Source organism: Drosophila santomea, unplaced genomic scaffold, assembly GCF_016746245.2.
Source record: "Drosophila santomea strain STO CAGO 1482 unplaced genomic scaffold, Prin_Dsan_1.1 Segkk73_quiver_pilon_scaf, whole genome shotgun sequence".
Taxonomy (NCBI): Eukaryota; Metazoa; Arthropoda; class Insecta; order Diptera; family Drosophilidae; genus Drosophila; species Drosophila santomea.
The window spans coordinates 1-10,243 of record NW_025319006.1 but is presented as its reverse complement, the minus strand read 5'-3'; the positions used below and the strand labels follow the sequence as shown (position 1 = coordinate 10,243).

The window sequence follows — 10,243 nt, the reverse complement described above, 5'->3', positions numbered from 1 at the left end:
AACTATTCTGCACACACAGTCGAGTCCTACTAATACGTAAAACGCCAAAAACCCGAGAGAGTACGAATGATATGTTCGTTTCGTTCCTCGCTTGTCAAATGAGATGGCCTCTGTTTCTCTTTCTCTTTCTCACCATCCACGCTTGCTATATAAGTAGGTAGCAAATGCTCTGATCGTTTATTGTGTTTTGAAACGTGAAGTAGTGAACGTGAACTGTGGTGAAACTCAAATCGGAAATGGCTCGTACCAAGCAAACTGCACGCAAATCGACTGGTGGAAAGGCGCCACGCAAACAACTGGCTACTAAGGCCGCTCGCAAGAGCGCCCCTGCGACTGGAGGTGTAAAGAAGCCCCACCGCTATCGCCCTGGAACAGTGGCCTTGCGTGAGATCCGTCGCTACCAAAAGAGCACAGAGCTTCTGATCCGCAAACTGCCTTTCCAGCGTCTGGTGCGTGAAATCGCTCAGGACTTTAAGACTGACTTGCGATTCCAGAGCTCGGCTGTTATGGCCCTGCAGGAAGCTAGCGAAGCCTATCTGGTTGGTCTCTTTGAAGATACCAACTTGTGTGCCATTCATGCCAAACGTGTCACCATAATGCCGAAGGACATCCAATTAGCGCGACGCATCCGCGGCGAGCGTGCTTAAGTTGTCAAGGCTTCAACTGGCAGCCCAAGCCCTAGCATACTCTACAATCGGTCCTTTTCAGGACCACAAACCACATTCAATGAGATTTAAACTTTTCTTTTGCAGCCTATTTATAAAAGAATATATTAGAATAATATTATATATAGAAAATAATAACAATTGATTCTATATTTTGTCTTTGTGTTAAGTTCAGCTGAATATATTATTGAAATGTTTATAAGGGGCAAACGGCACTGAACCTTCAAACATTTCAAAAAAATAGAAATTCTGCTAATGAAAGAATCGAAATATTGTTATTTTAATTGTGAGCCCAACATTAATAAAATAAAAGAAAAGGTTAATATAAAAACAGTTGTTTTATATTTTTTATTAGTGCTTCCTTTAGAAATAACACTGAAATAGTCATACGGAGCAAGAACCACGTTACCTTCAAACATCTATAAAAAATCAAAATTCTGCGAATGACAGTTTGGAAATAATGTAATTATATCGGTCTGTCCAATATTTGGAAAGTAACAGAAAACTAGAACATAAAGATTGTTAATTAAAATTTTTTCTTAGTTTTAACTCAATTTGGGAATATTATTGAAGAGATCGTGCGGGGCAAGTGGAACTGCCCCTTCAACCGTCTGTAAAAATAAAAGATCTGAAAAACTTGTTTAGAAATTGGTTAATTACGTTGGGAAATTGAATATCTAATATATAAAAGAAAGAGATAATACAAAAAAGATTGCTTTATATTTTTTATTAAATGAAAACATTGTATGACATACTATATGAAGGCTGATATATGGCAGGGAAATTGATTTATTTTAGACAAATTATTTATAAAAATGCATGAAAACTTTAAATCTACTTAAGCAAACACGTTATTATTTTAAGAAAATATTAAAAATCCATTGTTTTTGACAATATATGTATTTTTAGAATCAAAAACTATTGCTGAATGATGCCGTAGAGAAAACTTTTTATGTAGTTCATTGTCAACTTAAATCAAGTAATAAAGTATCTCAATCAATAATAGACGCTCCTTTTTTAGGTTTTCCTAAAGGTCGAAAGTTAAAGTTGTAATAAACATCGGGAATCTCTAAATTATTTTCATGATTTATAATTTAAAAACATGTTTTTTTATAAATTGCTCTAGTTAAAAATGTGAATATTCAAGTTCAAATAACATTATAAAGTCACTAAAACCATATATCAACATTTGAAAAATTCATAGTGAAAAAATAATTATTTAAGAATGTAGAACTATTAAAACATTTTTATTAAATATTTTAAACACTTTATATTTAAAAAAAAAGTTTGCACTTCAAGCAAACATCAACATAGTAAATGACTGCTAGCAGTCGTATTGTCAAAGTGCTCTCCTCCTCGATTCTCATCCGAGCGAGGGAGGTTGGCAAAAGCGCGCGGACCATTTTCTGAAGAAAAAAAGTGTTCTTAGTGAAGAAAAATGTCTGATTCTGCAGTTGCAACGTCCGCTTCTCCAGTGGCTGCCCCATCCGCGACAGTTGAGAAAAAGGTGGCCCAAAAAAAGGCATCTGGATCTGCCGGCACAAAGGCAAAGAAAGCCAATGCGGCGCCGTCACATCCGCCAACTCAGCAAATGGTGGACGCTTCGATTAAAAATTTAAAGGAACGTGGCGGCTCATCACTTCTGGCAATAAAAAAATATATCACTGCCACTTATAAATGCGACGCCCAAAAGTTAGCTCCATTCATCAAGAAGTACTTAAAATCGGCCGTGGTCAATGGAAAGCTTATCCAAACAAAGGGAAAGGGTGCATCTGGATCATTTAAACTTTCGGCCTCCGCCAAGAAGGATAAGGATCCGAAGGCGAAGTCGAGGGTTTTGTCTGCTGAGAAAAAAGTGGAAAGCAAGAAGGTAGCATCCAAGAAGACTGGTGGCCACCAAAAAGACTGCCGAGAAAAAGAAAACCGAGAAGGCAAAAGCCAAGGATGCTAAGAAAACTGGAATCGTAAAGTCGAAGCCCGCCGCAACAAAGGCGAAAGCGACCGCGACCGCAGCGAAGTCGAAGGCTGCAGCAGCCAAGCCCAAAGGCAAAGCCAGCGGCGTCTGCAAAACCCAAAAAGACTGCGAAGAAAGCAGCGGTTTCTGCTACGGCCAAGAAGCCGAAAGCAAAGACTACGGCTGCCAAGAAGTAAATTGTGAAAAGTACATGTTCGCAATCAAAATTTTAGATTTCCAGATCTGAAATTTGTTTAAACAAGCCCTTTTCAGGGCTACAACGATTCCGTTGCAAGAGAAAAAACTTTCATTTAAATACTATTTGAAAATTAAAATGCTCCATTAATTTTATTGGCAACCATCGCGTCGTGTCTGTTATTGAATTACGTTGCTTTTTGAGCGTATTGAGTTTTCATTTCCGATTTTTTGGTATATATCTAATCAAATTTGAACAATTTTAACCCCATATTGGGGATGGATAAGTTGAAATCGACGATATATTGAAAAATACATTTCCTTGGTGAAACACATTGTGGCCCTGAAAAGGGCCGTTTTGGATTATTGTCCGCAGCATTCGTAGGAACAAATTATTTGGAGCTGGTGTACTTGGTGACAGCCTTGGTTCCCTCACTGACAGCATGCTTGGCCAACTCTCCGGCAGAAGCAGGCGAACAGCCGTTTGGATTTCTCGACTGGTGATGGTCGAGCGCTTGTTGTAGTGAGCCAGACGAGACGCCTCGGCAGCAATGCGCTCGAAAATATCATTTACAAAGCTGTTCATGATGCTCATCGCCTTAGATGAAATGCCGGTGTCAGGATGGACCTGCTTGAGAACCTTGTAAATGTAGATGGCATAGCTCTCCTTCCTCTTGCGCTTCTTTTTCTTGTCGGTCTTGGTGATATTCTTCTGAGCCTTGCCAGCCTTCTTGGCTGCCTTTCCACTAGTTTTCGGCGGCATTATTTACTTTACTTATATTTTCACAAACACAATTCACTTATCATAATGTGGCTCCGAACGCGTTCATTTTTATACTTTTTTACGGGCAATCATTTCAGGTCTAAGTCACCCACCCCTAACTGAAAGCGCTGGCAGACGAAAAAGTATAAATATTTCCCTGCCGGGGTTCGGCCAGCATTCGTGTTCCGTGTGTAAAGTGAACTAAGTGAAATAAACGCAAAGCAAAATGTCTGGACGTGGAAAAGGTGGCAAAGTGAAGGGAAAGGCAAAGTCCCGCTCCAACCGTGCCGGTCTTCAATTCCCTGTGGGCCGTATTCACCGTCTGCTCCGGAAGGGCAACTACGCCGAGCGTGTTGGTGCAGGCGCTCCAGTTTACCTAGCAGCCGTAATGGAATATCTGGCCGCTGAAGTTCTCGAGTTGGCAGGCAATGCTGCTCGTGACAACAAGAAGACTAGAATTATTCCGCGTCATTTACAGCTGGCCATCCGCAACGACGAGGAGTTAAACAAGCTGCTCTCCGGCGTCACTATTGCCCAAGGTGGAGTCTTGCCGAATATTCAGGCTGTTCTGTTGCCCAAAAAGACCGAGAAGAAGGCTTAAACTAAACGTTTCAAAAGCTGAAACCCTACTTGTACATAAAATCGTCAATCAAACCGTCCTTTTCAGGACGACCAAATTGTTACCAAAGATTTGAAAAAATTTTTAACTACTATTATGTTGTATTGAATAAATTATACAAAAAATTATTTTAAGAATTGTCATATTTTATTTATATATGCAGTAAGATTTTTCAAATTTTCTATTATATAAAATATAAAGTAGTTTTTTTATTTTTCGCACTCCACGATGCGTTGATATACACACGGTGTCTGAATTCAGTACAGTCTGTACAAAGCCATGTTATGAATCTATCAATAGATACACACTATACTCTCAATTTGGTCTACCTGAAAAAGCAATCAATGATCGACATTTAGTTTGATGCAATAGCAGACTACCTCATTCTTGGGATTCCCATCCAATAAAGGAATATTTTTTTTGAAAATGTACCTCCTTTTAAAAGTGAGTGGTGGTCCTGAAAGGACCGATTGCTTAATAAAAGTACGGACTTTTTGTTTAACCGGCAAATCCGTAGAGGGTGCGGCCTTGCCTCTTTCAGAGCGTACACCAACATCCATGGCTGTAACAGTCTTTCTCTTAGCGTGTTCGGTGTAGGTGACGGCATCACGAATTACGTTCTCCCAAGAAAACTTCAAAACACCACGCGTTTCCTCGTATATGAGTCCAGATATGCGCTTCACACCGCCACGACGAGCCAAACGGCGGATAGCAGGCTTCGTGATACCTTGGATGTTATCACGAAGCACTTTGCGATGACGCTTGGCGCCACCTTTTCCCAATCCCTTGCCTCCTTTACCACGACCAGTCATTATTCACTGTTTTATACTATTCTGCACACACACAGTCCGAAAGTCACTGAAGAACTAAGAACTACGTAAAACGCCAAAAACCCGAGAGAGTACGAATGATATGTTCGTTTCGTTCCTCGCTTGTCAAATGAGATGGCCTCTGTTTCTCTTTCTCTTTCTCACCATCCACGCTTGCTATATAAGTAGGTAGCAAATGCTCTGATCGTTTATTGTGTTTTGAAACGTGAAGTAGTGAACGTGAACTGTGGTGAAACTCAAATCGGAAATGGCTCGTACCAAGCAAACTGCACGCAAATCGACTGGTGGAAAGGCGCCACGCAAACAACTGGCTACTAAGGCCGCTCGCAAGAGCGCCCCTGCGACTGGAGGTGTAAAGAAGCCCCACCGCTATCGCCCTGGAACAGTGGCCTTGCGTGAGATCCGTCGCTACCAAAAGAGCACAGAGCTTCTGATCCGCAAACTGCCTTTCCAGCGTCTGGTGCGTGAAATCGCTCAGGACTTTAAGACTGACTTGCGATTCCAGAGCTCGGCTGTTATGGCCCTGCAGGAAGCTAGCGAAGCCTATCTGGTTGGTCTCTTTGAAGATACCAACTTGTGTGCCATTCATGCCAAACGTGTCACCATAATGCCGAAGGACATCCAATTAGCGCGACGCATCCGCGGCGAGCGTGCTTAAGTTGTCAAGGCTTCAACTGGCAGCCCAAGCCCTAGCATACTCTACAATCGGTCCTTTTCAGGACCACAAACCACATTCAATGAGATTTAAACTTTTCTTTTGCAGCCTATTTATAAAAGAATATATATTAGAATATAATATTATATATAGAAAATAATAACAATTGATATTCTATATTTTGTCTTTGTGTTAAGTTCAGCTGAATATATTATTGAAATGTTTATAAGGGGCAAACGGCACTGAACCTTCAAACATTTCAAAAAAATAGAAATTCTGCTAATGAAAGAATCGAAATATTGTTATTTTAATTGTGAGCCCAACATTAATAAAATAAAAGAAAAGGTTAATATAAAAACAGTTGTTTTATATTTTTTATTAGTGCTTCCTTTAGAAATAACACTGAAATAGTCATACGGAGCAAGAACCACGTTACCTTCAAACATCTAAAAAATCAAAATTCTGCGAATGACAGTTTGGAAATAATGTAATTATATCGGTCTGTCCAATATTTGGAAAGTAACAGAAAACTAGAACATAAAGATTGTTAATTAAAATTTTTTCTTAGTTTTAACTCAATTTGGGAATATTATTGAAGAGATCGTGCGGGGCAAGTGGAACTGCCCCTTCAACCGTCTGTAAAAAATAAAAGATCTGTAAAAACTTGTTTAGAAATTGGTTAATTACGTTGGGAAATTGAATATCTAAATATAAAAGAAAGAGATAATACAAAAAAGATTGCTTTATATTTTTTATTAAATGAAAACATTGTATGACATACTATATGAAGGCTGATATATGGCAGGGAAATTGATTTATTTTAGACAAATTATTTATAAAAATGCATGAAAACTTTAATCTACTAAGCAAACACGTTATTATTTTAAGAAAATATTAAAAATCCATTGTTTTTGACAATATATGTATTTTTTAGAATCAAAAACTATTGCTGAATGATGCCGTAGAGAAAACTTTTTATGTAGTTCATTGTCAACTTAAATCAAGTAATAAAGTATCTCAATCAATAATAGACGCTCCTTTTTTAGGTTTTCCTAAAGGTCGAAAGTTAAAGTTGTAATAAACATCGGGAATCTCTAAATTATTTTCATGATTTATAATTTAAAAACATTTTTTTATAAATTGCTCTAGTTAAAAATGTGAATATTCAAGTTCAAATAACATTATAAAGTCACTAAAACCATATATCAACATTTGAAAAATTCATAGTGAAAAAATAATTATTTAAGAATGTAGAACTATTAAAACATATTTTTATTAAATATTTTAAACACTTTATATTTAAAAAAAAGTTTGCACTTCAAGCAAACATCAACATAGTAAATGACTGCTAGCAGTCGTATTGTCAAAGTGCTCTCCTCCTCGATTCTCATCCGAGCGAGGGAGGTTGGCAAAAGCGCGCGGACCATTTTCTGAAGAAAAAAAGTGTTCTTAGTGAAGAAAAATGTCTGATTCTGCAGTTGCAACGTCCGCTTCTCCAGTGGCTGCCCCATCCGCGACAGTTGAGAAAAAGGTGGCCCAAAAAAAGGCATCTGGATCTGCCGGCACAAAGGCAAAGAAAGCCAATGCGGCGCCGTCACATCCGCCAACTCAGCAAATGGTGGACGCTTCGATTAAAAATTTAAAGGAACGTGGCGGCTCATCACTTCTGGCAATAAAAAAATATATCACTGCCACTTATAAATGCGACGCCCAAAAGTTAGCTCCATTCATCAAGAAGTACTTAAAATCGGCCGTGGTCAATGGAAAGCTTATCCAAACAAAGGGAAAGGGTGCATCTGGATCATTTAAACTTTCGGCCTCCGCCAAGAAGGATAAGGATCCGAAGGCGAAGTCGAGGGTTTTGTCTGCTGAGAAAAAAGTGGAAAGCAAGAAGGTAGCATCCAAGAAGACTGGTGCTTCCTCCAAAAAAACTGCCGCTGGGGCTGCTGACAAAAAGCCCAAGGCTAAGAAGGCTGTGGCCACCAAAAAGACTGCCGAAAAGAAAACCGAGAAGGCAAAAGCCAAGGATGCTAAGAAAACTGGAATCGTAAAGTCGAAGCCCGCCGCAACAAAGGCGAAAGCGACCGCGACCGCAGCGAAGTCGAAGGCTGCAGCAGCCAAAGCCCCAAAGGCAAAGCCAGCGGCGTCTGCAAAAAAAAAGACTGCGAAGAAAGCAGCGGTTTCTGCTACGGCCAAGAAGCCGAAAGCAAAGACTACGGCTGCCAAGAAGTAAATTGTGAAAAGTACATGTTCGCAATCAAAATTTTAGATTTCCAGATCTGAAATTTGTTTAAACAAGCCCTTTTCAGGGCTACAACGATTCCGTTGCAAGAGAAAAAACTTTCATTTAAATACTATTTGAAAATTAAAATGCTCCATTAATTTTATTGGCAACCATCGCGTCGTGTCTGGTTATTGAATTACGTTGCTTTTTGAGCGTATTGAGTTTTCATTTCCGATTTTTTGGTATATATCTAATCAAATTTGAACAATTTTAACCCCATATTGGGGATGGATAAGTTGAAATCGACGATATATTGAAAAATACATTTCCTTGGTGAAACACATTGTGGCCCTGAAAAGGGCCGTTTTGGATTATTGTCCGCAGCATTCGTAGGAACAAATTATTTGGAGCTGGTGTACTTGGTGACAGCCTTGGTTCCCTCACTGACAGCATGCTTGGCCAACTCTCCCGGCAGAAGCAGGCGAACAGCCGTTTGGATTTCTCGACTGGTGATGGTCGAGCGCTTGTTGTAGTGAGCCAGACGAGACGCCTCGGCAGCAATGCGCTCGAAAATATCATTTACAAAGCTGTTCATGATGCTCATCGCCTTAGATGAAATGCCGGTGTCAGGATGGACCTGCTTGAGAACCTTGTAAATGTAGATGGCATAGCTCTCCTTCCTCTTGCGCTTCTTTTTCTTGTCGGTCTTGGTGATATTCTTCTGAGCCTTGCCAGCCTTCTTGGCTGCCTTTCCACTAGTTTTCGGCGGCATTATTTACTTTACTTATATTTTCACAAACACAATTCACTTATCATAATGTGGCTCCGAACGCGTTCATTTTTATACTTTTTTACGGGCAATCATTTCAGGTCTAAGTCACCCACCCCTAACTGAAAGCGCTGGCAGACGAAAAAGTATAAATATTTCCCTGCCGGGGTTCGGCCAGCATTCGTGTTCCGTGTGTAAAGTGAACTAAGTGAAATAAACGCAAAGCAAAATGTCTGGACGTGGAAAAGGTGGCAAAGTGAAGGGAAAGGCAAAGTCCCGCTCCAACCGTGCCGGTCTTCAATTCCCTGTGGGCCGTATTCACCGTCTGCTCCGGAAGGGCAACTACGCCGAGCGTGTTGGTGCAGGCGCTCCAGTTTACCTAGCAGCCGTAATGGAATATCTGGCCGCTGAAGTTCTCGAGTTGGCAGGCAATGCTGCTCGTGACAACAAGAAGACTAGAATTATTCCGCGTCATTTACAGCTGGCCATCCGCAACGACGAGGAGTTAAACAAGCTGCTCTCCGGCGTCACTATTGCCCAAGGTGGAGTCTTGCCGAATATTCAGGCTGTTCTGTTGCCCAAAAAGACCGAGAAGAAGGCTTAAACTAAACGTTTCAAAAGCTGAAACCCTACTTGTACATAAAATCGTCAATCAAACCGTCCTTTTCAGGACGACCAAATTGTTACCAAAGATTTGAAAAAATTTTTAACTACTATTATGTTGTATTGAATAAATTATACAAAAAATTATTTTAAGAATTGTCATATTTTATTTATATATGCAGTAAGATTTTTCAAATTTTCTATTATATAAAATATAAAGTAGTTTTTTTATTTTTCGCACTCCACGATGCGTTGATATACACACGGTGTCTGAATTCAGTACAGTCTGTACAAAGCCATGTTATGAATCTATCAATAGATACACACTATACTCTCAATTTGGTCTACCTGAAAAAGCAATCAATGATCGACATTTAGTTTGATGCAATAGCAGACTACCTCATTCTTGGGATTCCCATCCATAAAAGAAATATTTTTTTGAAAATGTACCTCCTTTTAATAAGTGAGTGGTGGTCCTGAAAAGGACCGATTGCTTAATAAAAGTACAGGACTTTTTGTTAACCGCCAAATCCGTAGAGGGTGCGGCCTTGCCTCTTCAGAGCGTACACAACATCCATGGCTGTAACAGTCTTTCTCTTAGCGTGTTCGGTGTAGGTGACGGCATCACGAATTACGTTCTCCAAGAAAACCTTCAAAACACCACGCGTTTCCTCGTATATGAGTCCAGATATGCGCTTCACACCGCCACGACGAGCCAAACGGCGGATAGCAGGCTTCGTGATACCTTGGATGTTATCACGAAGCACTTTGCGATGACGCTTGGCGCCACCTTTTCCCAATCCCTTGCCTCCTTTACCACGACCAGTCATTATTCACTGTTTTATACTATTCTGCACACACACAGTCCGAAAGTCACTGAAGAACTAATTTCAACATTTTCTGTGTGCCTCTATTTATACGTAAAACGCCAAAAACCCGAGAGAGTACGAATGATATGTTCGTTTC

The 10,243-nt window shown here is 40.0% G+C and overlaps 6 protein-coding genes and 3 pseudogenes across 6 annotated transcripts; 5 read left to right on the top strand and 4 right to left on the bottom strand.

The window, feature by feature from the left end:
* Positions 1-170: 170 nt before the first annotated feature.
* LOC122756619 lies at positions 171-5,747 on the top strand. Its single transcript, XM_044006710.1, has 4 exons — positions 171-645; positions 2,120-2,554; positions 3,823-4,116; positions 5,248-5,747. The coding sequence occupies exons 1-4, from the start codon at positions 237-239 to the stop codon at positions 5,682-5,684; spliced, it is 1,575 nt and encodes a 524-aa protein (XP_043862645.1). The 5' UTR covers positions 171-236; the 3' UTR covers positions 5,685-5,747.
* Positions 2,074-2,889, top strand: LOC120457679 (annotated as a pseudogene).
* LOC120457683 lies at positions 3,159-3,707 on the bottom strand (annotated as a pseudogene).
* Positions 3,743-4,243, top strand: LOC120457680 (histone H2A). The gene has a single exon (XM_039645169.2). The coding sequence runs from the start codon at positions 3,804-3,806 to the stop codon at positions 4,176-4,178; it is 375 nt and encodes a 124-aa protein (XP_039501103.1). The 5' UTR covers positions 3,743-3,803; the 3' UTR covers positions 4,179-4,243.
* Positions 4,695-5,057, bottom strand: LOC120457685 (annotated as a pseudogene).
* Positions 5,748-7,113: 1,366 nt separating the features above from the next.
* Positions 7,114-7,987, top strand: LOC120457677 (histone H1-like). The gene has a single exon (XM_039645168.2). It carries the CDS (start codon positions 7,144-7,146, stop codon positions 7,912-7,914), a length of 771 nt encoding a protein of 256 aa, XP_039501102.1. The 5' UTR covers positions 7,114-7,143; the 3' UTR covers positions 7,915-7,987.
* Positions 7,988-8,257: 270 nt separating this feature from the next.
* Positions 8,258-8,774, bottom strand: LOC120457682 (histone H2B). Its single transcript, XM_039645172.2, has one exon. It carries the CDS (start codon positions 8,675-8,677, stop codon positions 8,306-8,308), a length of 372 nt encoding a protein of 123 aa, XP_039501106.1. The 5' UTR covers positions 8,678-8,774; the 3' UTR covers positions 8,258-8,305.
* A 68-nt stretch (positions 8,775-8,842) lies between these two features.
* On the top strand, positions 8,843-9,343 carry LOC120457681 (histone H2A). The gene has a single exon (XM_039645170.2). It carries the CDS (start codon positions 8,904-8,906, stop codon positions 9,276-9,278), a length of 375 nt encoding a protein of 124 aa, XP_039501104.1. The 5' UTR covers positions 8,843-8,903; the 3' UTR covers positions 9,279-9,343.
* A 408-nt stretch (positions 9,344-9,751) lies between these two features.
* Positions 9,752-10,174, bottom strand: LOC120457684 (histone H4). Its single transcript, XM_039645173.2, has one exon. It carries the CDS (start codon positions 10,105-10,107, stop codon positions 9,796-9,798), a length of 312 nt encoding a protein of 103 aa, XP_039501107.1. The 5' UTR covers positions 10,108-10,174; the 3' UTR covers positions 9,752-9,795.
* Positions 10,175-10,243: the final 69 nt, after the last annotated feature.

Excerpts from the sequence above, each read along its gene's own strand:
- LOC122756619 (XM_044006710.1), top strand. The coding sequence starts at position 237 with ATGGCTCGTACCAAGCAAACTGCACGCAAATCGACTGGTGGAAAGGCG. Across the intron at positions 2,555-3,822 it reads GGTAGCATCCAAGAAGACTG|GTGGCAAAGTGAAGGGAAAG; the intron begins GTGGCCACCAAA and ends GACGTGGAAAAG. Across the intron at positions 4,117-5,247 it reads CGGCGTCACTATTGCCCAAG|GAACTGTGGTGAAACTCAAA; the intron begins GTGGAGTCTTGC and ends AGTAGTGAACGT.
- LOC120457680 (XM_039645169.2), top strand. The coding sequence starts at position 3,804 with ATGTCTGGACGTGGAAAAGGTGGCAAAGTGAAGGGAAAGGCAAAGTCC.
- LOC120457677 (XM_039645168.2), top strand. The coding sequence starts at position 7,144 with ATGTCTGATTCTGCAGTTGCAACGTCCGCTTCTCCAGTGGCTGCCCCA.
- LOC120457682 (XM_039645172.2), bottom strand. The coding sequence starts at position 8,677 with ATGCCGCCGAAAACTAGTGGAAAGGCAGCCAAGAAGGCTGGCAAGGCT.
- LOC120457681 (XM_039645170.2), top strand. The coding sequence starts at position 8,904 with ATGTCTGGACGTGGAAAAGGTGGCAAAGTGAAGGGAAAGGCAAAGTCC.
- LOC120457684 (XM_039645173.2), bottom strand. The coding sequence starts at position 10,107 with ATGACTGGTCGTGGTAAAGGAGGCAAGGGATTGGGAAAAGGTGGCGCC.